The following is a 26,421-nucleotide window of genomic DNA, read 5'->3' as shown; positions in this document are numbered from 1 at the left end:
GGGACTATTGCAGTACAGACAGACAACATGTCGGTAGTCTGGTACATAAACAGGGAGGGACGAGATCTTATCCCCTTTGTCGGGAGGCCATGAGAGTTTGGGAATGGGCGATATCCACCAACCATTTTCTGATAGCAACGCAGATTCCGGGACGGTCCAACATTCTTGCGGACAAGCTGAGCTGCTTGATCCTCACACCTTACGAGTGGTCTCTGAACCCGTCAGTAGTGAAACAGATTTTCCTCAAATGGGGTCGACCTTGCTGCGATCTTTTTGCTTCTCCGTCAAACACGAAGTGCAGTGAGTTTTTTGCTCTAATTCCCCCACCAGGGGAGAGCCCCAGCGACGCTCTGGTTCACGCTTGGCCAACTGGTCTCCTCTATGCTTACCCCCCTCTTCCTCTCATGACGAAATTCCTACAGAAAGTGTGTCGGTTGGGGAGCAAGGTTATCCTCATAGCCCCATTCTGGCCTCGCCAGATCTGGTTCCCTTATCTGCAGTCTCGCAGTGTAGTTCCTCTTTGGATCTTGGATCCCATCCCGGATCTGATTTCGCATCCTGCGAGATTGCAACCCCCAAACCTGGAAAACCTCAAGCTCGCGGCTTGGTTGATCCAGTTCCACTGATGGCAAGGACTCCCGGTATCTCCTCACCAGTGAAAGCCATTCTGGTAGCAGCACACAAACCTACTACCAGAAAAATTTACAGTAGTTAGTGGAAGCATTTTTCCATCTGGGCTAGAGACAAGGGCTTAGATCCTTTTGCCATCCCTATCCTGATTGTTCTTGAATTCTTGTCACATATTTTTCATCAAGGAGCCATTGCATCTACAGTTAAAGTACAGTTGGCAGCCATCTCTCATTTTCACATAGGAGATGAGCTGGGATCGTTAGCTTCCGCAAAAATATGCAAAACGTTTTTGAAAGGAATTTTTCTGTTGAAGCCGCCCGTTAAGACTACAGTTCCACCATGGGATCTGACCTTGGTTCTGCAGGCATTAATGAGTCCGCCCTTCAAACCAGCTGCTTCAGATCAATTAAAGTTTTTATCCTGGAAAACAGCCTTTCTGATCGCTATTACATCAGCCAGGAGGGTTTCAGAACTTCAAGCACTTTGCATGAGACCCCCTTATCTAATTTTTCATAAGGATAGAATGTCTCTCAGGACTAACCCCTCCTTTCTGCCCAAAGTGGCCTCTGAATCAAATATTAATCAATCGATTAATTTACCAGTGTTTTTTCCCAATTTCCAGAATAAAGGGGAATATAAATTACACAAATTGGGCGTACATAGACAACTGCGCTTTTACTTGCACAGGACGAAGGCTACTCGCAGGTCTGATCAATTGTTTGTGTCCTTTGCCAAACCATCCTTAGGTAAGGCTATTACCAAAGTTACTTTAGCAAACTGGATTTCGCAATGCATCATCCATGCTTATTTAGCCTCAGGGAAACCTGCTCCTTCCGGAGTCCATGCCCATTCAACTCGTTCCATAGCTACTTCTGCAGCGTTTTGGTCCAGAGTTCCTCTGGCTGATATATGTTCAGCAGCTACTTGGTCCTCTTCTCATACATTCATTTCTCATTATAAATTGGATATGATATCCAGGAGTAGGGTTTACTTTGGCTCCGTGGTGCTCCGGAATATCCTTCCTTGAGGACCTCACAGGGTTTTTTTTAGATAGCTGGGGACTCTGTCCCACAGGTTGCAGAACAAATGAAGTAACTACTTCAGATAAAGAAGTTATGTACTCACCATAACGTTCCATCTGAGTAGGTACTTCCATTTGTCTGCAACCGACCTCCCCCCTCCATGCCCCCTATCCAGTATAGTGCTTCCTGACTATGAATCACATTGTTCATGCAGTTAGGCAGTAGGTTATGGTCCTCGGTCGAGAATCTTGGTTGTTACTATAGGCAGTCTCGATCTGGGGAAAGGGAGTATGTAGCAGGGAATTATGGGTAAGGGGAGGAGCTAGGAGCTCGGATCTTTTAGCTAGTAAAGCTGCCGGCTCGGATCCGAGATCGGATCCGATACCCACAGGTTGCAGACAAATGAAGTACCTACTCAGATGGAACGTTATGGTGAGTACATAACTTCTTTTTCTATAAAATGGAACTGGAAATCATTGCACGTCTTGTTTTTGGGTGTGATGCACTAATGGCAGAGGGCCTGTATACTGAAAGGTATAGTAATGTGCAAGGTTGTTGCACTGGGGATTGTGCAAATATTATAATATTGAACACAATATTGACTCCTCCTGCAATTCATATGGAGTTGCATGGAAGCTACACGCTCTAGGGACCTAAATCTTGTCACCACAATAAACAGAACATGCTGGAGGGATAGATTCCTGTCCCAGTGACTTCCCATACTCTGGAACAGACTACCTATCTTTGTCAAACAGAGCTCCTCATTAATACTATTCAAGAAAAATCTTAATGATTGGATGGGTAATAGGAAATTCACCCCGGGGATCACTTCTGTGGTTCTGCTTGATGGGCACAGGAAAATAATTTTCTTGGGTGGCGAAAGCCAGGGTACCTTTTTGGCTAGGCTTGTATAGACCCTAGGGCCAATAGCCTATTATACCATGACCCCCCCCCAAACGTGCACGCTGATTGGCCAGCGTGCACATTGTAAATCGAGTTATACTAATGGAAAAAGGTCCGGTCGCCTGGACTTTTTTCCATTAGTATAACTCTACTTTAAAACACTGTCTCTCTATGTTAAATGGGTTTAACATAGCGAGACCGCTTTAAAATAAGCAACGGAGATCTCCGTTGCTTATTTTAAAGCTGCCTCACTATGCTAAACCCATTTAACATAGCGAGACAGGTTTTAAAAAAAAAGCAACGGAGAAAGCAAGATCTCCGTTGTTTTTTTTACTGTTTCGCTATGTTAAATGGGTTTAACATAGCGAGACAGTTTTAAAATAAGCAACGGACATCTCCGTTGCTTATTTTAAAACTGTCTCGCTATGTTAAACCCATTTAACATAGCTTAAATAAAAAGCAACGGAGATCTTGCTTTCTCCGTTGCTTTTGCTCAACTCTGATGTACTGCGCAGGCGCAGTACATCAGAACTGCCGGATGCCAGACATCTGCGGAAGGGCAGTAAACAGGCATTATACTATGCCATTATTTAAGAAAAGTAATAGTTTCTTTTCTTAAATAATTTCATGGTATAATAGCAATAACTCACTTCTGGGTGTGGGTAATGCTGTATTTACCCACGGTTGGCTGTTTGGTCCTCGGGCTTCGCCCTCGGGACCAAACCACGCCAACCGTGGGTAAATCCAGCATTACCCACACCCAGGCTTGGGTTATTGCTATAGTACCTACCTATGAAGTAGATGAGAAGTGTTGGAAACAAGAGCCACAAAGAATTAAAGAGAATGATGAAGTTTATTTCACATGGAATCACGCATTACCAGCAGTTCAAAAATAGATTAGAGAAAGCCCAACTATAGTAGTCCATGAAAAGAATACATAAGTAGCATTGATCATTGAAATTGCAACACCCGGTAATTCCAATATCTTACATACAGAGAAACACAAAGTCATAAAAAAAACAGGATTTGCAGGCAGAAATGAGGGCAGTGTAGAAGAATGATACCCAAACAGTTCCAACATTGTAGAAGCAATGGGTCTCAAAAAAAAATTATTTGCAGTCTTAATTAGATATGATACCAATACATGTAACTCCATATGAATTGCAGGAGGAGTCAATTCTGGGCACGTTGCACGTGCAGCTAAGTGCACTTTTGTCTAACATCAAAGACTGAAACAATGCTAGTTTCATAAACTTCAGTTATACTTTGGTGTGGGAATGGGGTCCATTCCCATCATGGTATTAGAAACCCAAAAGAGTTGGAGAAATTAAACCGGAATAGACCAACTGAGCAAAGTATCCCTTTTCCCTGGAGACCTGGAATTACTGTCTGGTTAAATGTGTTGCTCAAAGTCAAACAGTAGGGAAATGGAAGGATTCAAACCCTGTACTTTTTCTGAGTGCAGTAAGCAGTTTAAAAGCTCATTGCCTTAAGTTCCAGACAACTGTAATTCATTTAAAAAGTTAACAAAACAGGTGTAGTATGGGCATGCATTTTCTTAACAAGAGCCGTGCAACTCTAAAGACTAGCATTTTTGATGGACTGTAATTTACAAGAAAATGAAGTTAATGAACATCTGGCAGTTTGTGGGGGAGATTAAGGCTCTAAGTTCTTACTAAGCTTCCAGTTGTAGTCAAGGGAACAGGGTTTGGCTCTCTCCCTCCACCCATCTGCCTATTGTGTAACTTTTAGCAAGTCGCTTAACCAGGCTGTACTCCTGGGTAGCCCCTAAAAAGCGAGTTCACCTGGTTTACAAATGCATAGAAATAGTGTATAAACAAAATCAGAGAGTCTCCTGTGCATTTTCTGAATAAGAACTATGAAACTCTAATGGCATTACTAACTGGCAGTATTCCTCAGTGATTTACCAAAAATGTTTTAGGAGATTTCATGAGTGAAATTAGGTTTGTTCATAACCTTTGAGGTAATATCAGGAAGAAAAAAAACAGGGCATAAGTAAAACATAAAAATCAAAGATACTCATTCATTTTCAGAATAAAAAGTATTAAAAAAATATCTGGTAATACTCGGTGATTTACCAAAAAAATGTTTTAGGAGATCCCAATGTTCATGGGTAAAATTAGGGACATTTTGGGGGTAAACTATGAGGAAATCTGGAATGTTCGTAACCTGCAAGGTAAAAAAAAAAAAAAAAAAAAAATGGGACATAAGTATGTGGCAGAATCAGAGATTTTTTATTGCTTGATTTTGAATAAAATTGTGATTTTTTTCTGCAGGTTCATTCTGAAAGACAGATTAAAAGCAGAGTAAATATGGGATAAATTTCTCTTATCACCATGTGTATTTATTGCACCATTTCTGCATTCACGATCATGTCCCGCCTACTTAAGAAATAAGTGTGGCTTCTTTATCTTCCTACTTAAAACAGGTAAATATTGCATAGATCTGTTTTACCAGGAGTGTACTTTCATTTCTTACCCTTACTGAATTCTCAAGCTGCTTTATCAGCTGTAATTAATTTTCTTTGTGTGGGAACTTGGGTAACTGCCACCATTCCACAAGCTCCTCTAAATAAGAAGGCATGATGTTCTTCATGTTTCACTGTTGCAGTTATCACATTTGGGTTATCTGCCTGCAGGTAGCCCTCAGCCGGCCTGAATACCAGAGTCTTGGGATTTCTCCGTCGGATGCTGTCGCTTCTTCCATGACGTCAGGTCATCAGGGGTATAAAATATGCAGCTGACGCCATTACATCAGTCTTTCTTGCCGTGGGATACCCGAAGCAGAAGCAGTTCGCAAGTGCCGGTCGGCCGACTCCTGAAATTTTCGTTTGAGTTTCAGACCTGAAGTCTTCTAAAAGATAAGTTACCCCATTGAGGATCCTTTTTTCTTGCTCTAACCGATGTCAGAAAAAATTAATAATTGTCTTGCCTGTGGAAAACAAATACCTCATAGAGATTTTCATTCTTACTGCATCATCTGTTTAAGCCCAGACTACGACGTCCCTCGCTGTCGGTTTTTTGCCTTGTTCAACGCCCGAACTATCCGTCATTGGGCAATTTTTGTAGCTAAATACTTTTGCTCTCGATCTCTGTACTCAGAAATGGCGTCAGGAAGCCATCCGACTACCGATTTTCCAAAAAAACTTAAGGATAAAGACAGAGACAGACCTCATAGGTCCAAAACTGCCGACGATGCTACCATTAAGCTAGCCGCCAGTCCGCCGGTACTCAGTGAGGGGCTTTCGCAGCCCCTGATACCCGCTTCTACAGATTTGCAGGCCTCTACTGAGACCCATTCGGAGTCCGGTATGCCGCAAGATGCTTCTTCTATGCAACCTGCGGATGTCTCTACCTTGGATGGGTCCGGATGCGCTGTGCAGGCACTGGCTTTTGAGGGTGTATTCAGGCCTACTGATTTTCATATTAAACTGACGACTTAGTTTCAATCCACAAATACCAAATTTCTCAGGCCTAAAGTTCGCACTTCGCCTAGGAAACTGACGACCAAAGTGCATTCTCAGACCTACAGGCCTCAAAAACAAATGATTTGAATGGCTGAAGACCTTATTACCTTAGTTAGGGGAAGCCAGCCTTCCCCCTCAAAGAGACCTAGAACTTATTTTCCTTCTGATCAGGAATCTGATATCTCTGTTCCTTCTGACTACCAGGATATACCCTTATCTGCCTATGAGGATTCTGATGCAGAGGACTCCATTCCCTCTGCTTCCTCTCCAGAAGATTTTTCTTATGGTGAAACCCTGCATACCCTTAGGGAGCATTTCCTTTGGGAAAGCCAGGTCTACTTTCAGTCCAAAAAGAGACTCGGAATTTTTAAACCTGCCTCAGAATAGGCCTTTAGCTATCCCTCGTGTTCCGGAGATTGTAGATGATGTTTTCTTGGAATCCAGCCTTACCCCGGATACTTTGCCTCCAGCTCCCAGGAAACCTGACGGGTACTGTAGAGTACCTGACTCTCACAAATTCCTTTTCAAGAATCCTACTGCGGATCCAAAGACCATTTCCCAAGGACCAAAAGGCATTAAGGCTACTACTGCCAAGAGTCTTACCCCTTCTGACAGGGATTCTAGGGCTTTAGACACATGGGGTAAGAAGGTATACACCTCTGTTACTCTGGCCATTAGGGCTTTAAATTGCCAGTTTCATATGTTAAAGTACCAGCAGCATATTATGGGGTTAATTAAACAGAAAATGATGTTGATTCCTGACTGTGCAGAACACAAAGATTTACAAGAGTTAATGCATTATGCTGACCAAGTTGGTAAACATACTTTGCAGTGTGGTTTTGAGGCTTTAGAAGCATATTGTAGGGCTGCTGTCACTTGGTCTGTTCTTAGAAGCATGCTTGGCTTAAGGAATAAAACTTGCCAGGTCATGTCAAAGCAAAATTACTGAATGCACCCTTAAAACAAGAGAGCCTATTTGGCAATAAAGCAGAAGACGTTCTCAAAAGGATGGAGGAGAAAGCTAAATCTATGCAAACTGTTAAAGATTTCTTACAAGTTCAGCCACCTAGATTCACTAGGCATTGGCCTTTAAAGAACTGGTCCTTTCCAGTCCCTTCCAGGCCTTCTTAGTCCAAACCCAGGGGCAGCAGACTCCCCCCCCCCTCCAAGATTTCAGTCTCAGGTTATGCACAGATCTAAGCAGTGGGGTGCTCCCATGTCCAAAACAGGGAGTAGTAAGCCATCCCCCATGGTAAACTTGCACAATGACTTATCCTTAACTCCCCCAAGCCTTGCTGAAGTACTTGCACCTTTAGGAGGAATACTCGCCCTGCATGCAAAAAAATGAAATATATCACCTAAGACAAATGGGTTTTTAAACATTGTTTCCCTAGGATACAGATTCCACTTCCACTCACTCCCAGTCCTATGTGGATGGCCAGACTTCCCCCTAAACCAGTGGGCGAAGCCCCAAAAGCAAGTACTGCCTCTCCTCAGCATCAAGGCTGTTCAACCTGTCCCAGCACAACAAAGGGGACAAGGCTTTTATTCAAGACTGTTCCTGGTTCCCAAAAAAGAAAACTCCTGGCATCCTGTCCTGGATTTATCTATTCCTCAACACCTTTCTGGTGGTTCCAAAATTCAAAATGCTAACTCTCCAACAGCTGCTTCCTGTGCTAGCCAAGGATGCCTGGCTGGCAACCCTAGACATAAAATAAGCTTACCTGCACATCTCCATAAGGGAATCTTGCAGGAAATACCTTTGCTTCAGGGCAGGCTCTATGCACGATCAGTTCTCTGCACTTCCCTTTGGCTTATCTACTGCGCCCAGGGTATTCACAAAGTGCCTAGTTCCAGCCATTGCTTTTTGCAGGCAGAGAAGTTTTCAGATTTACCCATACTTGGACGATTGCCTGATTCAGGTGGAAAGTCAGAACTTGCTACTACAGCACCTGGCATTTGTAAAGAGACTTCTAACTTCACTGGGGTACACCATCAACAAAAATAAATCACACCTAGTACCCTGACAACAGATTTGATTCCTGGGAGCAAGCTTGAATACAACTTCCCAGATAGCATTCCTCAATCCAGAGAAACAAATTTATTTGACAACTTCAACCTACTGGCCACAAAAACCCAGCTATCTGCAAGGAAAATACTGCAAGCTCTGGGGTTCATGGCCTCTTGCATTCTGTTAATTCCATATGCGAGACTGCATATGAGGAAACTTCAATGGTATCTAAAAAGTCTATGGTGTCAGCATTCTCAGGACTTGGAAACAATCATTCCTATCACACCGAGTCTAAGGGCAGAGTTCCTTTGGTGGGTAGAGGCCTGCTACCACAACAAGGGACTCTTTCACTCTACCCCCTGCCACCCAAACCCTAACAACAGACGCATCAGACTATGCATGGGGGGCTCACATGGCAGGGCAGTGCATTCAGGGCAAATAGAACCCAAAGCAGATGCACCTGCATATCAGTCAAAAAGAAATGTTAGCTGTACGGAATGCTCTGACAGCCTTCAAAGGCCTTATTCTTCCAGGACAACTGTTGGTAAAGACAGACAACAACACAGTTTTGTGGTAAATAAACAAGCAAGGGGGAACACATTCCTACCCACTCTGCAGACTAGCCATGGCTCTGTGGAACACAGCCTTGAGCAACCAAGTGCACCTACAAACTCAATTCCTGCCAGGCAAACTAAATTCACTGGCAGATGACTTAAGCAGAACTTTCATGGACCCACACAAATGGAAACTGGAACCCAAAATATTCAAGCTTTTGGGGAACAGATGGGGGACATCAGACGTGAACCTGTTTGCTTCCCCTCAGAACTATCAATTGAACAAATACTGCACCAGAACTCCCCACAGCCAAGCTTGGAAGGTGGATGCCCTGTCTTTTTCGTGGGAAAGCCACTCAGTCTATGCCTTTCCCCCTCTGCCTCTCCTCTCGAAGGTTCTACTAAATATGAAACAGGACAAGCCAAGGACAATCCTGATTGCACCAGGCTGGCCACACCAGCACTGGTTTCCTCTTTTGCACAGTCTGGCAGTGCTACAACCATGGCACCTGCCTCAGACCCCTTCTCTGCTGTCCCAGCAGGGGGGCCATATTCTGCACCTTCAGCATCAGACCCTGAACCTTGCAGCCTGGCTAATCCCCTGAACTCACATCTAACAAACCTCAGTGAGCAGGTGCTGGATTTCATTCTTGAGGCAAGGAGGCCTAGTACTAGAAAATCCTATTCAGAAAAGTGGAAAAGATACTGCTCCTGGAGCCAGTCTCAAGGGATGGGCACATCTGTGCCCAGCTTACCTCATATACTAGATTACTTAACAGAAATGCTCCACAAGGGCCTATCCTTCTCTTCAATTAAGATTCACGCCTCTGCCATCTCAGCTCATTATACTACTGAGCCACCCCTCTTCTCTCATCCTCTGGTAAAACAATTCCTTAAAGGGGCCAAAAATTTAAGACCCCTCCCCCCCAGGAGAGCTCCCACTTCAGCCTGGGACCTTAACTTTGTATTGGAAAAACTTACACTTCCTCCCTTGAACTGGCTGCTACATCAGAGTTGAATTTCCTCTCAATGAAAACAACTTTACTTCTAGCCATCACTTCAACAAGAAGAGTGTCTGAACTGCAGCCCCTTATGGCAGTGAAACCCTTCATTATCTTCCATGCAGACAGGGTTTCCCACAGGACTAACCCATCTTTTATGCCCAAGGTGGTATCTAGTGTGGCTTTAAACCAGTCCATTCATTTGCCTACCTTTTTCCCTAATCCTCAAAATAAAGGGGAAAGGATACTGCATTATCTAGACGTGCACAGACAGCTTAGATTCTGTTTGGACAGGACTAAGCCTCTCAGAAAGTCTGACCAGCTGCTAGTCAGCTTTGCTGCAGGGGCAGAGGGGAAGGCCATTTCAAAGCAAACCATATATAAATGGATAGCACACTGCATCCATTTCTGATGCAAGCACCATGGAAAACCTACCCCACAGGGGATAAGAACACATTCCACAAGGGCTGCATCTACCTCTACTGCATTTCTCAGAGGAGTCCCTACCAGGGACATCCTGGAAGTTGCAACCTGGAGCTCTGTACACACTTTCACCAAGCATTACCACTTGCCTATCTTTTCTAAATCCAGAGCTGGATTTGCCACAGCAGTCTTTCAGGGCCTGATTGCCAGTTCTAATGCTTCTTAATCTACCTCCATCCTTCCTTAGCTTTGGGAATCAACCCAAATGTAATGGCTGCAACAGTGTAACACGAAGAACATAGTCCAGTTGTGTACACTTACCAAAAATGTAGATGTTCGGGTGTATTCACTGTTGCAGTCCTGGTTACCCTCCCTTCAGCCCCCAGATTGTCTTTGCTTTCACCTATCCTTTTTGGTATGGTATATCTTATACTGTGTGTATTTGCTTTTTGCTGGGGGTGTTCCACACCATGTAATTGCTTCCTATTTTGGGGGCACCTGACATCTGGGGCAAGAAAAACTGATGTAATTGCGTCAGCTGCATGTTTTATACTCCTGACGACCTGATGTCATGGAAGAAGCGAACAGCATCTGACGCAGAATTCCCAAGACTCTGGTATTCAAGCTGGCTGAGGGCTACCTGCAGGCAGATAACCCAAATGTGATGACTGCAACAGTAAATGTACTCTAACATCTACATTTATGGTAAGTGTACACAACTGTACTTTCTTAATAGTGATAGTAGAGATCTGCTGCATTTATCAGCAGTTATTTATGTGTTCATAGGTAAATACTAGGCAGTCAGTCTGCAGAGTATTAACATGCCTAGTCAATAACCAGATAGCGACCAAAGGTGAGAATCAAACCATGTGACTTCTGTCCATGATTTGAACATCTTAACCATTATGCCAGTCCCCCCCCCCCAACTTCTGTAGTTTAATTATTTTTTTTATATTTCACAGGAATTCAGTCTTTGCCATAATGCTCCACTTGTTTTCCATTTCACCTGGGACAGTAGTAAAGCCAGTTTACTTCATATTCCCCTTACCTCTGGACAGATAACCTTCCCAGGTTGATCATCTCTTTTCTTTGGAAGTTGTAAAGGTCTCATCACTATCAGAGCAATGACTTTGTAAGTAGTTGACACAAGCTATATGGAAAAAGGCTGGCAAAAATGATCCATAGTTCTTCTAAGGAAGTAATTGCATTGATAGCATGCTTTAGAGATATTTTGGCAGCAGCAGCAGGTGTCTGTGCTGGTGTTGTCAGATCCTGGTCTGTGCTTTCTTAAACATTGCCATTGAGATGTGAAATGCATTTAGGTGAGTGTATTTTCATAGTTCAGTACTTCAGTGGCTCCTAGTTTACATGTCTGTTAGTGTTTTCTTCTCCAGTATTGGGTCGCATATTCTTTGTGATTCAGTTCTGTATGTGATTGCTGCAGGAGCCTTTAAAAGTGATCATGTACAGAATAGATCATGGAAAAGTGGTTCTGCAACATTGCAGCATTGTGTCCCCTTCAGAAGTGCTAGATATCCAACTTCAGATACCTCGATAAGGTGTTTCTGGGTTTCTCTTTTTTGTCTTTATTGTCTGGTGTCTTCAGTAAAGAATCAGATTGTGAGTGAAGGGGCCTTGTCCTCTGTTAAACTGGGCAGCATTGATATTGGTACTTAAGATAATCGGGGTAGTCTGCATTTCTAGAAGAAACATTTGTTGATGTTCTTCGTGTTTCACTGTTGTAGTCATTGCATTTGGTAATCTGCTGGCAGGTTGCCCTCAGTCGGCCTGATTAACAAAGTCTTGGGTCCTCCGTCGGTTGCTGTCCCTTCTTCCATGACATCAGGGGATATAAAACATGCAGCCGACTCCATTACATTAGTCTTTCTTGCCGTGCGATGTGCGAAGCAGAAGCAGTTCGCAAGTGCCGGTCAGCCGACTCCTGAAATTTTCATTTTCGAGTTTCAGAACCGAAGTCTTCAACTTAAAGTACCCCGTTGGGGAAACTTTTTCTTGCTCCTTACCAATGTCAGTAAAAGTTAATAATTGCATTACTTGTGGAAAGCAAATACCTCATAAAGATTTTCATTTGTACAGTATTCCTTGCCTAGGCCCTGACCACAATGTACCTTGCTGTCGGTTTTGTGCTTTATTTAATCAGCGCATTATCCATCGTCGGTACATTTTTGCCTTTAAATATTTCGGTCCTTGGTTTAATTATCCAGAAATAACGTTGGTTAGCCATCCGACTACCGGAATTCCGAAAAAACGCAAAGAAAAAGACAGAGACAGGCCGTCGAAGTCCAAAAATGTCAATGACACTTCTCCTAAGCCAGTCGCCAGTTCGCCGGTACTCAGTGAGGCACTTTCGTAGCCCCTGATACCCACTACTTCTGACTCGCAGGCCTCTACTGAGACCCATTCGGAGTCCGGTATGCCGTGAGATGCTTCACCTGTGGAACCCATGGATGTCTCTACCTTGGTTTGGTCCGGAGCCACTGTGCAGACACCGGCTTCTGAAGGTGTATTCAGGCCTACAGACTTGCATATTAAACTGACTCCACCTTCTATACTAAGGCCTAAATCTCGATCTATATCTAAAAAACCGACGCCCAAGCCACATGTTTAGGCCCCTATTCCTAAAAAACAAATTATCAAAATGGCTAAAGATCTTATTACTCTAATCAGGGGTAGTCAACTCCCCCTTCTAAGAGGCCTAGGACTGAGCTTGACTATGAATCTTCTAATCAGGACTCTGTTTCTTCTAATTCTTCCAATGACCTGAATTTATCCATACCTACTTATGAGGATTCTGATGCAGAGGATTCCAGTCCCTCTGCTTCCCCCTGAGGACTTTTATTTTGGGGAAACTTTACATACCTTAAGGGAGCATTTCCATTGGGAAAGTCAGGAATTTTCTGAATCTAAAAAGAGGCTTAAGGATTTCCTCCTTCTACTTCAGCATAGGCCTTTGGCTATACCTCCTGTACTAGACATTGTGGATAATGTATTTTCGGAATCCAGTATGGCTCCTGATTCCTTGCCTCCGGCTCTTAGTAAACCTGACAGATACTACAGGGTTCCTGAGTCCACAAGTTCCTTTTCAAAAATCCTGTTGCGGATCCAGAAACCATTTTCTCAGGGGCCCAAGGGCATAAAGGCTTCCACTGCAGGGCTTTAGACTGCCAATTTCATTTGCTAAAATATCAACAGCATCTTATGGGACTGCTTAAACAGAAAATTATGTTGATTTCTGACTGTGTGGAAAATAAAGATTTACAGGATTTATTGCATTCTGCTGAACAAGTTGGAAAACATATTTTGCAATGTGGTTTTGATTCTTTAGAGGCCTCTTGCAGGGCTGCTGTTACTGGGTCTGTGCTTAGAAGGCATGCTTGGCTTAAGGAGAAATCTCTGCCTGATCATGTTAAAGCAAGTTTGTTGGATGCTCCTTTAAATCAATACCGCCTGTTTGGCAATAAGGCTGAAGAAGTTCTAAAAAAGATGGAAGATAAAGCTAAATCTATGCAAACTGTAAAAGATTTCTTACAAGTGCAACCTCCAAGATTTAGTAGGCACTGGCCTACTAAGAATGGGTCCTTTCTAGCTCCTTCCAAATCCACTCAAGCCAAGCCCAGACACACCAAAAGCACCAGGTTTCAGTCCCAAGGGACTCTCAGAACTAAGCAATGGGGGCATCCACTTCCAAATCTGGAAATAGCAAGACACCCCCCCTATGGTAAACAGTCTCAATGACTTTCCTTTAAAATTACCAAGCACTTACCTTTTAGATGCCCCTTTGGGAGGAAAGATTGCTCTTCATGCAAAAAACTGGGAACACATAACCCAGGACAAATGGGTTTTAAATATAGTGTCCCAGGGATACAGATTTCATTTCCACATGTTGCCAACACCAAACAGGTGGCCAAACCTTCCCCCAAATCAGTGGGCAGAGACTCAGAAACAAGTACTTTCCCTCTTAACCATGGGGGCTATTCAACCGGTACCAGAAGAGGAAAAAGGGACAAGGCTTCTATTCCAAGCTTTTCCTGGTACCCAGAAAAGACAAATCTTGGCGTCCAATTCTGGACCTGTCTACTCTAAACACCTTTCTGGACATTCCAAAATTCAAGATGCTGACTCTTCACCAGTTACTTCCTATGCTAGGCAAAGATGCCTGGTTGGCAACTCTAGATTTAAAAGAAGCTTACCTGCATATCCCAATCAGGGAATCTTGCAGAAGATACCTATGCTTCAAAGCAGGCTGCTTGCATTATCAGTTCTCTGCACTGCCCTTTGGCTTGTCTACTGCACTCAGGGTATTCACAAAGTGCCTGGCTCCAGTAATTGCATTTTGCAGGCAAAGAAATATTCAAATATATCCATACCTGGACGATTGTCTAATTCAGGCAGAAAACCAGGCCATACTTATAAATCATGTGGCATTTGTAAAAAGGGTTCTAACTTGTCTAGGGTACACCATAAATGAAAAGAAATCACAACTGGTACCCTCTCAACAGATTACATTCCTGGGTGCAAGCTTGAATACAACTGCCCAGATGGCTTTCCTCACGCCAGAAAAGCAAATTCATTTGATAACTTACTTCAGACAAGTGGCCACCAAAACCCTGCTATCTGCACGACAAATACTGCAAGCCTTGGGGTTTATGGCCTCCTGCATTCTTCTAATTCCATATGCAAGACTGCATATGAGGAAACTTCAGTGGTACTTGAAAAGTATATGGAGTCAACATTGTCACAGCCTGGAAACAATGATTCCTATCATACCTTGCCTACGCCTGGAATTCGTATAGTGGGCAGAGGCCTGCCACCAAAACAAGGGACTGCCATTCACACTACCCCCCCCCCCCGCCACCCAAACCCTAACTACAGACGCATCAGACTGTGCATGGGGGGCTCACCTGGCAGGGAAGTGCATTCAGGGCAAATGGAACCCAAATCAAATGCACCTTCATATCAATCAAAAATAAATGTTAGCTGTACAGAATGCTCTGATAGCCTTCAAGGACTACATTCATCCAGGACAACTAATGGTAAAGACGGACAACACCACGGTTATGTGGTACATAAACAGGAAGGGGATACACATTCCTACCCCCTCTGCAGACTAGCCATGGCATTGTCGAACATGGCCTTGAGCTACCAAGTGCAAATACAAGCTGTAGTCCTGCCAGGAAAACTGAATACACTGGCAGACGGACTAAGCAGAAATCTCATGGACCCTCACGAGAGGAAACTGGAACCATCGATTTTCAACATGTTGACAAGCAAATGGGGGAGCCCAGACATAGATCTATTTGCCTCCCCCCAAAACTACCAGTTGGACAAATTTTGCACAAGGACTCCTCACAAAAAAGCCTGGAAAGTGGATGCTATCCTTCAGCTGGAAAACCCCATCAGTTTATGCCTTTCCCCCTCTGCCTCTGCTCTCCAAAGTTCTGCTAAAAGTCAAACAGGAGGAACCAAAAATTATTTTGATTGCTCCAGACTGGCTACGCCAATACTGGTACCCACTCCTGCGCAGTGTGTCACAAATATCTCCATGGCACCTGCCTCAGACACCTTCCTTGCTGTCTCAGCAGGAGAACCAAATTCTGCACCCTCAGCTCCCAACATTGAACCTTGCAGCTTGGCTAATCCCTTAAATTCACCCTTAGCATCCCTCAGCAAACCTGTGATAGATGTCATCTTGGAGGCGAGAAGACCTAGTACTAGAAAATCTTATGCTGACAAATGAAAAATATTCTGTGCGTGGAACCAATCTTTAGGGATGAGCACAGCAGCACCCAGTTTACCTCAGATTTTGCAGTACTTAACTGAGATGCTTCACAAGGGCCTGTCTTTTTCCTCTATTAAAATCCACGCTTCAGCTATTTCAGCTCACTATAACACAGAACCACCCCTCTTTTCTCATCCCCTGTTCAAACAGTATCTCAGAGGGGAAAAGAACTTGAGACCACCCAGGAGAGCTCCTACTCCCGCCTGGGACCTTAACTTTGTTTTGGAAAAGCTCACTTTACCTCCTTTCGAGCCAGCTGCTACTGCAGACTTAAAATTTCTTTCTTGGAAAACAGCCTTCCTCTTAGTAATCACTTCAGCTCGAAGGATATCTGAATTACAGGCCCTTATGGCAGTGGAACCTTTCATCATCTTTCATGTGGACAGGGCATCTCTGAGGACCAGTCCATCCTTCATGCCCAAGGTGGTTTCCAGTGTGGCTCTTAACCAGTCTATTCATTCGCTAACCTTCAATCCCAGTCCACAGAACAAAGGGGAACGGATACTGCATTCCTTGGACGTGCACAGACAACTTAGATTCTACTTGGACAGAACTAAATCTCGAAGAAAATCTGAACAATTGCTAGTGGCATTTGCTGCTGGGGCAGATGGGGGAAGGCTATTTCAAAACAAACCATTTCTAAATGGATAAACCATTGCATTCATTTCTGCTATAAGCACCATGGAAAACCTATCCCCAGGGGATCAGATCTCATTCCACCAGGGCTGCATCTACTTCAGCAGCCTTTCTCAGAGGTGTTCCTACCAGGGATATTCCAGAAGCTGCTACCTGGAGTTCAGTACATACTTTCACCAAGCATTATCATTTACCAATTTTTCTCTAAATCCAGAGCTGGCTTTGCCACTGCTGTCTTGCAGGGCCTTATAGCAGATCTTAATGCTGTATAAATCCATCCACCCTACAACAGCTTTGGGAATCTACCCAAACGTAATGACTGCAACAGTGAAACATCAAGAACATAGTATAGTTGTGTACACTTACCATAAATGTAGATGTTCGAATGTATTCACTGTTGCAGTCCTGGTTACCCTCCCTCCAGCCCCCTAACTTCTTTTGGCTATACCTCTACTTTCTTTTACTATGCTTAAAAGCCGTTTTGGTGTATTTGCTTTTGGTTGGAGGTATATTTTTGTGTTTTTAATTTTATTTGCTCCCCATTTGGGGGGCACATGACATCTGGGGCAAGAAAAACTGATGTAATGGCGTCGGCTGCATGTTTTATACCCCTGACATCATGGAAGAAGGGACAGCAACTGACGCAGGACCAAGACTTTGTTAATCAGGCCGACTGAGGGCAACCTGCCAGCAGATTACCAAATGTAATGACTGCAACAGTGAATACACTCAAACATCTACATTTATGGTAAGTGTACACAACTGTACTTTCTGTTGTGAGTTTCATGTATGCACATCCAGTATGCAGTTGCATGCTGTTGGAGTTTTTCTCAGGAATCTACTGCTGTGTAAGCATGCTTTTTCATCTGCAGACTAGTGAATTACTATAACAGCTGTCTGATGACATTAATCTGGAAATATGTCTGCTCATGGTCAGTACCTATCTAGTACATTTATCTTTAAAAATGAAGTGGAAAAAGAGGCATTGTTATGCATGTCTACTTTGACCATAAATTGTCCACAGCAATGCAGCTGTGCATATATCATTGTTGCAGCACAAGTGGAGAGTAAATTTAAATATAATGTTGTTATGGAATTTTAAACTGAATCATTGACTAGTGCTGAAAAAAGCAAGTTAGATAGACAAATAGATGTACTCAAAGGCTGGAGATTCCATTTAGGAAAACATATAGACCGCTTTCAATACTGCAACTTTCCAGTCATACAGAATGAAGGACATTTCTTGGTAAGATTGTAACAGTACCTTCATATTGGGAGACTTTAGCTCTCATAGAAAGGGAATGTTTTCGATTTTATAATAACAGTTAATTGTAGTTTTTAAAAAGTGTGGAAGTTTGTAGATTTGATTATGGAGTTAAGAGGTATAACTGACAAAGTGAATTAAAGCAAAGTGACTTTCTTCTTCCTTTCTTGGCTGGCTCATTTGTATAGATAAAAGAGGACTGCTGAGACTAGACACAGTCTTATTTCACTCTGATTGCCAGCATATTGTTTCATCATTTACTGGACAAACCATTACTGGAATTCGTAGTTGTAACTGTAATAGCTTAATGTGGATATTATGAAATTGACCCTATTAAGAGGATATTGTTCATTTGTAAAACATGTATCACAGACATATTATGTTTTATTGCAGAAAGAGAGATTTTATGAAGGGCACTTCATGCTAGCAACACCATCCTGCCAAGAACTTGCTTCTCTGATGATGCAGTGCATGAATTATGATCCAAACCAGAGACCTTTCTTCAGAGCTATTATGAGAGAGATAACCAGGCTGGCAGAGCAAAGTAAGTTACTGCTTTTGAGCTCAGACATTTGTCAGAAAGGGATGAACATGAAATAAAAATGAAATAAGGAATCTTTCAGAAGGTCTAAGGCATTATTTAATTTACTGAAAGCCATTAAATGTGATTTTGTAGTTTAATCGTTAGTGTCATGAGACAGTGTTCCTGTGTTAGAAGCTGTTTGATTTGATATCAGAAAAGATTCTGTCTGTACGTATTGCTTTTCTTTTACATTAATACACTTCACAGACACTTTCTGCCTCTCACTTGCACGTACACACACACACACACACACACACACACACACACACACACACACACACACACACACACACACAGTTAAAGCATTGGTGAAATGTCTCATTAACAGGATGGGTGCAGATAGTCACAGGTTCTTATGTTGTATTAAGTTAGCAGTATGCCAACCATTGTAGGATGTACTATGATAATAGTTCCAAAGATGATGGTAAGCAGTAGAGTTAATGTGGAAGATATAGACAGAATATTTTCAGCTAGAGTGAAGGAAAATAGCAAGAACTTGAGGAAAATGGATGAAAAGAGAAGCAGAGAGTAAATGGAGACCTGAGATGTGGTAATGTATATTATGGCAGAGTTTGAAGTTTGTAGTCAATAATATGTGAACACAGGAGCATAAAAAGGATACTAGGAGGAAGTCATGAAGACAATAAGATGGGTAACATTATACACCTTTAATCAGATGCATTTCAGAGTGATGTCTGGAATGAACTTACTGGATGCCATCCATTCAACTAATTTAAGTTTGAGTGTTAGTGGAGTTTTACATGGTGAAATATGTAGTGGAGGCTTACACCATAGGTAAGGGAAGCACTGAGTGATAAATGTGTCCCAGATTTTGAACTTGGTATTTTGGTGTAAAGTTGGGTCTTCGGAATTGGTGTTAATGGAGGAGCTTTTCTTTCCTTTCCCAAGGAAAAAGGGCAATATTTGACATAGCGCTGGAAGGAATGTATAGATCATCTTATAGGAGTCTGTACACCACAGAAGATAAGGCAGGGTTTGTAGTGTATCCACATAAGAGCTGTTTTTTAATCCAAAGATTTTTTTTTCAGGTTTTATTGCTGTGGAGTCTGTGTTTTGGGCAAGTTGTTTAGAAATATAAACAGCAAATGAAGCATTGCTTTATATGATGAGGCAAATGACAGCAGAGAAAATGAGAATTAGGAAGAATTGGGGTCTGAGTGAGGATCCATGACAGGTGAGATGATAGGTTGAAAGATTATCTGGAGGTGTTGGAAGTATATTGATTTAAGGACTGCTTATTGTCTATGTAATTTCCTAAGTCCAGGAGCATGACATTAGTCTTAAGGTGAATTCCTTGTATGTGATAGTGTGCAGGAACACTAATTTTACCAAAGGTGACTAAACTGCATTTCTCTTCGTTTAAGGTGAGACCCTGGTTAGAGCAGCAGTTATTAGTACGATGAAGGCCTTGAAGTATTAAACAATCTCGGACCCTGGTTAGAGCAGCAGTTATTAGTACGATGAAGGCCTTGAAGTATTAAACAATCTCGGGTGGAGTTAGGATGATTATTAGCATCTTGTCTGTGAATTTAGTTAACAGAAATTGTTAAGTTTTGCTTGTACTTGAGAGAACTAAATTCCAAAAATGATAGGACCTTTGGGAGAACCTGGAGGTAGATCACTACTTCTTGGACAGTGTACCATTTATTTTGATGAAGTGTGTGCTGCTTGGTGGTTACTTTGCAACTCAGCAAACTAGAAATGGGTTGATGTTTAGTTATGTTAGCTTATTTATGATGCCAGAATGGGGAATGGTATCAGATGCTTTGGCTAAGTCCATATAAGCAGTGTGGAGGTGGAATCTCTTTATCTATGGCTTTAGTGAATTTTTGGAGGAATCTGACAAGATTAAGAATGCATGATCTTGCCTAAATAAAGCCACACTCTAAAGCATTTAGATTGTGGAGATTTTGTATGTCCTTACTGACTAGTTCTACAGACATTGGTTCCATGGTTTACATGTAAGTGGTCTGTAGTCACCTGACTGAGAGGAGCTGTCCTTAAGCAGACAACTATAGTGTTTCTACATTCTTCAGGTACATAGTCTGTAGAGAGACTCAGCTTGAAAATGCTTAGGTGATTTTAGCTCAGATGATTTTTCTGAGCTGTGATACCAAGTCTGAATTGCCTACACATGGTAAAGCCTTGCTGTCTCTAATTATGGTGGCTGCCAAAAAAGCAATTACTAGAAAATGGAAATCAAAATCTGAACCAACTATACTGGAAGTAATGAATGTAGTAACAGAGATAAAACAGCTGGAACTGAGATCTTTAGAAAAAGGTAGGAGCAAATTACATAAGAAAACATGGGAATTGTGGGAACAATACATACAGGGGAGGAATGAGGTTTAAAAGAAGGCAGGACTTAAATGAGCTATTGATTTGAATTTAAAATGATTGGGTAGATTATAAGTGATCTATAATGTTCGCAACTGGGAGTATGTCAGTATGGTTTGTGATGTAAAATGCTTGCAACTAGGATTGTGTTGGTGTGGTTTGTTTTCATTTATATAAATGTATGATTGCTTGTGTCATAAGTGAGGGTTTAATAAAGATGCTTCTTGTTTTAAAAAAAGAGGCAGAAATTGAATAATTTATGTAATGTTGGTTAGGTTATATGATATATAGCAGTATATGTGAAGCATAATGTTTAAATAATGTAGTTTTTTTTTTTTTTTTTTTTTACTTTTATACAAATGTAAATTTGCCTATGTCATGAGTGATAAATACAGAGGGAATGAGTTTGCCTTTTTCTCTGGATTTGTTAATGGTATATGCGAAGGTTAATAAGGCCATAGTAATGCTATGGATGGGTTGAAAAACCATGCTTTTTGGTCAGGAGCATTTTGTGAAGCATATGTTGAAGTTTGTGGGTGCACTTCTCCAGAAGTTTTGACAAAGAGGATAGATAGTGAGTGTTATAACTGAAATTGTTAATATCAGATGAGGTTCCTCCTTTATGAAGGGGGATGATGATGATGAAGAACTTTTCTACAGAGAAAGACTATAGGATTCCTTGATAGATCTGTTGATTAGAACAGGCAGGACAGGCTATGGAACAGGCAGCCATCTTGATGTATTCTGCTGGGAGATGGTCTGTTGAAGAACAGGGGTCAGAAGTAGTGAAATTATGTAGTAGATTGTGATGTGTTTTAGGGTGAAGTAGGGGGTGTTTCTTACATGAGGAGAGATCATGCCAAGATTGTTAGTAGGATAATCTTTAGTAATGGCTTTTAATGCTTTCTGTAAATGTGTCTTAAACTGAGCAGCTGCTTTGCAGTGAGTGTTATTTGGGGCAGGGTTAATAGGTAGTGATTGTTCTAGGGTGGAGTGCATTATTAGTAGAATACCATGTTTTAGGGTTGGAACACTGATTTAGTAAGGGGTTATTGTAGTAGATGTTCTTGTCTGTGTTAATCTGTCTTTTAATATGGTTACAAAAGTCTTTAAAGTGTTGTAAGTTTTGATGAGATCTGTGTGTTAACCGTTCCTTCCAGGCCCTTTCTCTTTCCTGCATTAGGTCCCTGCTTTGAGTGGATAACCAAGGTGTGTGGTTATTCTTTTTCTTCTAGTTGGAGCCAGCTCATTAAGGGTTGTCAGGAGTGTAATAAATTTGTGTACACTTTCATCAAGTCCAGTATTTTTCAGGATAGACCAGTTAAAGGAGCTTAGGATTCTATTAAATATATAAGGGTTAAAATTAATGACATTACAGGAAGTTCTAAGTAAGTGTTGACATGATAGGTACTGGGTCTGTTTGCATATATAGGGAGGTGGTCACTGAGGGCGTTGGTGTATTTGCTGCTGGAGGAATACTTAGTGGAATTGGACACCAATATCCAGTTGAGAATTGAGTCACAGCTTTTGTGATAGTTGTGTGTGTGGGAGAAAATGAGTTGAGTCAAGCCAAACAGTTGGAGGCTAGTTGATGAGTATTTTGTCAAGATAATCTGCTAATCGAAATTAATGTCACCTAGGATTATCTTTTCATTAGAAATTGTATGCGAGTTCCAATTTAAGATGGTTTCCAGGCTTGTAGCATTATTGCTTTGGGGGGGGGGGGGTGGAGGGATGTAGAGTACTGTAATACATAGTTGTTTATGTAGTTTTAGATGGGAAATGAGTTTTGCATTGTGTAATTTGGGATTAGGTGTATTGTGGGGTAGGATTTCAAGGTGGATTATGTATAATAAAGCTACATCACCACCTTTTTTGAGTTTGATCAGCCCTGATGATATTATAACTAGAAAGTGATGTTTCAGAGTCAAGTATATGCGATCCAGGCATGGAGTTCTGAGATTTTATTATAGATGCTATTAAGAATTAAAGGAAATTAATTTAAGCTGTTTGGTGAGTTTGAGGTAGGTGGGGTAGGTTTTGATGGTTTTGGTGCTGCTACTAAGTCCTTGTTTTAGAAGGAGATGGGTGGGCTGAGTATGAAGGGGGTTGGCTTAGGATGAAGTATGGAGGCTACTGGGGAGCCTGGATGAGAGGAGGGCCATATTTGAGGTGAATATCCTACAGAGTGGTAAGAGAGAAAGATGAATAAGTTTGGTAAGTTCGTTGGTTCTTTGCTGTTCAATTTTATTCTGCAGCTGCTGGGAAGTTGGCTTTTTTTTCTGATTTGAATATATATATATATTTATTTTTTTTTTGCTGAGCACTTTATTGTAAACAGTGTTAACTTCTTGCTGTGGTGAAGGGTATACTTAAAAATATCATCATTTTCAATTCATTCCATTTGGATAACTTGGCTTCAGCATCACAATTTCTATAAACCCTCTTTCAGTTGCTACAGATGCTAATCTATTCCATGCATTGACATGCTGCCAAATTTTCTTGTACTACATGTTATTCTTTACTCTTCCTCAAAACATTGTTTTTGCACTTATTCATTCCTTCTCCACCTTACAATGTTTGTTTTTCATTTTTAAGCAAATCTGTCCTCTGCTTCAGTGCATTTAAGGAAGCAGGGATAAATACAGGGAGAGAAAGAGATGGGGAAGCAGACTGGCTTTTAATTATACTTTTGTATACAAAATGGCCTCACACACTAACATTTCTTATATGAAATTGGATCAATTGTATTTTTATATCTGCAACATTCGTATGTAGTTGAAATCTCAAAATTTAGAAAATGTCTTGTATTGTAGATACCTGGCAGCTATACTAAGACTGAACAAAGAAAACACCAGTTTGTGCTTCTGTGTTTTTTAGGGTTTAAATCATTTTCATTCTGCTTGAGCTGTTTTTGCCCATGTTCCTTGTTTTTGCTAAATTCAACAACTGCTGCACACACCGCAGTGTACTTGATTTGTGATAAGAAAACGCAAGTGTGCTGACAAATTCTACTTAGCTGTCATGGCAATCAGCTATGTTATTCGGAAAACTAAAATAAATACAAAAGTAGAATTTGTGCCTATAAACTTTTCACAGTGATAATTGTGGCATCTGCTTAGTTACACCTGCACTGTTTTCAGCTGACACTTATTCTTGATCTTTGAGAAGGTCTTGTCAACTGATATCTCCCACTTTTCCTTGTTTTCTTTTACTACTGTCCTGATCCCTGCACTGGAACTGTGCTGCTGCAAGTAAACATTTATGCTTATAATTGATGTTCATGTAGCTCACCTTGTTTCTTTGCAGGCAGAATCCTGTTTAAGTGGGAGCAAAGAACTTGGGACAGTTGGTATACACACATCCTTTAAGTGTGGCTTATAGACATTGGAATGGTGAAAAGTGGAATGCTTCTCTTGAATTTGAGAACCCAAGATTTTTGAAGAGCTTTGTTATCTCTTTCCAGAGGGACTTCTTGAAGATCAGTGGATGTGGTTAAGTTCTCATTTATCTGTTATATAAGAGTCTCTGGTGTATTTCAGAAGGGTTAACATAAACTGGAAAATATAAACTAAGAATTTGAGTGAGAAAATTAAATGTAATGTTGTAAAGTGTTTCCTTTTAGTGCAGGTGCTACAGAATATGCTTGTCATGGGAAATTGAGTCCTAATCTGTGGAGGTATTTAATAATTTATGAGGCACATAGTGTAACAGTGAAGGAAACAAACTGGTAAGCTGGAAACAGGTTATTGTCAGCAACAAAAGCTCTGTGTACAAAGTTTGAACAGGCCAAATGGAACACATTTGCTATTCATGGGAGTGCAGTTACATCTTGTGGAGGAACATCTTATAAAAGGATTCTGTTTTAAATTAGAAGTTCAGGTTTGAATTGAGACTAATTCATATGAAAGTTTTTTTGATTGTTCTCTCTGTCTGGGAAAATTACACTGCATAGCCTGTAATGCTTTATTACTAGTGGCATTAATGAAATACGTAGCTGTTTTATAATGTGTTATTATTTCCCTGTAATCTTTTTAACATTCACTTAAAATTATCCCTGCATTCAGTGTAGTGAGTTTCAGGAAATTTCTTGTGTTAACAGTTGTGTGCGTTCAAAACTCATTATTGTGCATTTTTTGGCAGTTGTAGATATTACTGCTGACCAGAGACATGAAGAAGTTGATCCATCGCTTTTTGAGAAAAGGTTTCTGAAACGAATACGAGATTTGGGAGAGGTGGGTGTAACTTTTATAGTAATATGTGTGTTATATTATGTACTGGTTGTGTTTATACATGTGTAATATACTGTCTGCATATTATGTACATATATGTTTAGATGTAGAAAACGGTGTTCTCTCCCTACATATACACACACACGTGTCTTTGTTTGTGTGTGTGTGTGTGTGTGTGTGTGTGTGTGTGTGTGTGTGTGTGTGTGTATAGAGAGAGAGTATCAACATTCATTTAAGAATTTACATTGTCTCCCACACTTCTTTATTGAATGCTGGCAACTATCGAGTGCAACCCCTAACAGTTTGCAGCCAGGGCAGCAGCTTCCTTCACCCCATCTTGGTTACAGTTCTGCATTAGAGTCCAGAAGTAATGCAAACTAACAATAATGTAGTGCAGTCAAGTGTAGATACAGTGGTAGGTAGTTTTGTGCAAGAAGCCTGGCAGTTATAATTGACTGAATAATTAGTATTTGTTATGGAATATATCATATAGCGTATGTCTTGTCTGGGGTTGTTTACTACAGTTCAAGTTTCTTCCTGAATATGTGTACACTGGGTATAAAATTGTTATACATTTTAAGATGGGCTTGCATGAAGGTGAGTTATCTGATTTTACTGATGCTACTTCTACAGTGTCTTTGAATGGCATCCCTGCTACAGGGTGTTCATGCCACAGGGATGTATCCTTCCTTTCAAGCTTTTTACACGTATTGGGTCTGTTCCTATCATGTACTTTTATAAAGTTCCTGTGAACCCAAAGGAATACCTGCTGTTGCCATATTCTGGAACAGGTCCATCACAGCCATTGCGTTTGTTACCTAGAATTGATTCATGATGTAGACATTAGCTTTATTCCCTAGCAATGAATCATGATAGTGATGTTTGTTTGTGTACCAGCCCTTCAGCTGCATGACTGTCAGGCATGCCCATAAGGGGAGTTGAGAGTGTTTGCCAAATCCCATCTAAAAATTCTAACTCTTCCAAGGATTCTAGGCAGATGCATAAAACATAGACAAAGACTGCAGCTGAAAGACCTGGACTTGCTCCTTAAGTTCATTATAACTGTAATATCACCTGCTTCTTAGCCCATAGAAGGAGTTTACCTTGGCCACATCTTCTTTCTCAGCCCATCACAAGTTTTTAACTAGCAGATGCTGCACAGCATTGGCTTATAGGAGCTAGGCATGGAGAATGGTTGTCGCCTCCTTTCCCAGGTACAGGATCAAGGAGGTGCCTTTAAACATGCAGTAAGAATGCCCTTCAGCTGTTACAGAGCACAGTTAATGTTTGTAGTCTGGCCCACAACAGTTGAATGATTTTATCTTCCCTTTTTGATTGAAGCCTTGTAGAAAAGAGCTGAAGTGGCCCACTTAATCCATTTTGAGCTTCTCCTTTCCACAACCTGTGCTGGTATTTGATAGTTTTATTTACTGTATCTCACAATATGACCGAGTAGGTGCCTGAAAACATTTGGTGTAATACTTGCCTCTAGCAGCCTGTCAGTCCCTGTCACTGCT

The 26,421-nt window shown here is 41.4% G+C and overlaps 1 protein-coding gene across 1 annotated transcript in view; it reads left to right on the top strand.

Moving 5' to 3' along the window:
• JAK1 (Janus kinase 1) overlaps positions 1-26,421 on the top strand; it is a 1,643,095-nt gene that overhangs the window by 1,259,819 nt on the left and 356,855 nt on the right. The window contains exons 17-18 of the mRNA XM_044085562.1: positions 18,125-18,275; positions 24,816-24,907. Of these exons, the coding sequence (XP_043941497.1) occupies positions 18,125-18,275; positions 24,816-24,907 (243 nt within the window). The remainder of the gene's footprint in view (positions 1-18,124; positions 18,276-24,815; positions 24,908-26,421) is intronic.

The sequence above is a fragment of the Protopterus annectens genome, chromosome 10.part0 (genome assembly GCF_019279795.1).
Source record: "Protopterus annectens isolate FY-2018-M chromosome 10.part0, PAN1.0, whole genome shotgun sequence".
Classification (NCBI taxonomy): domain Eukaryota; kingdom Metazoa; phylum Chordata; order Ceratodontiformes; family Protopteridae; genus Protopterus; species Protopterus annectens.
Note: the sequence above shows the minus strand (reverse complement) of the source record. Positions and strands in the feature narration are given on the sequence as shown.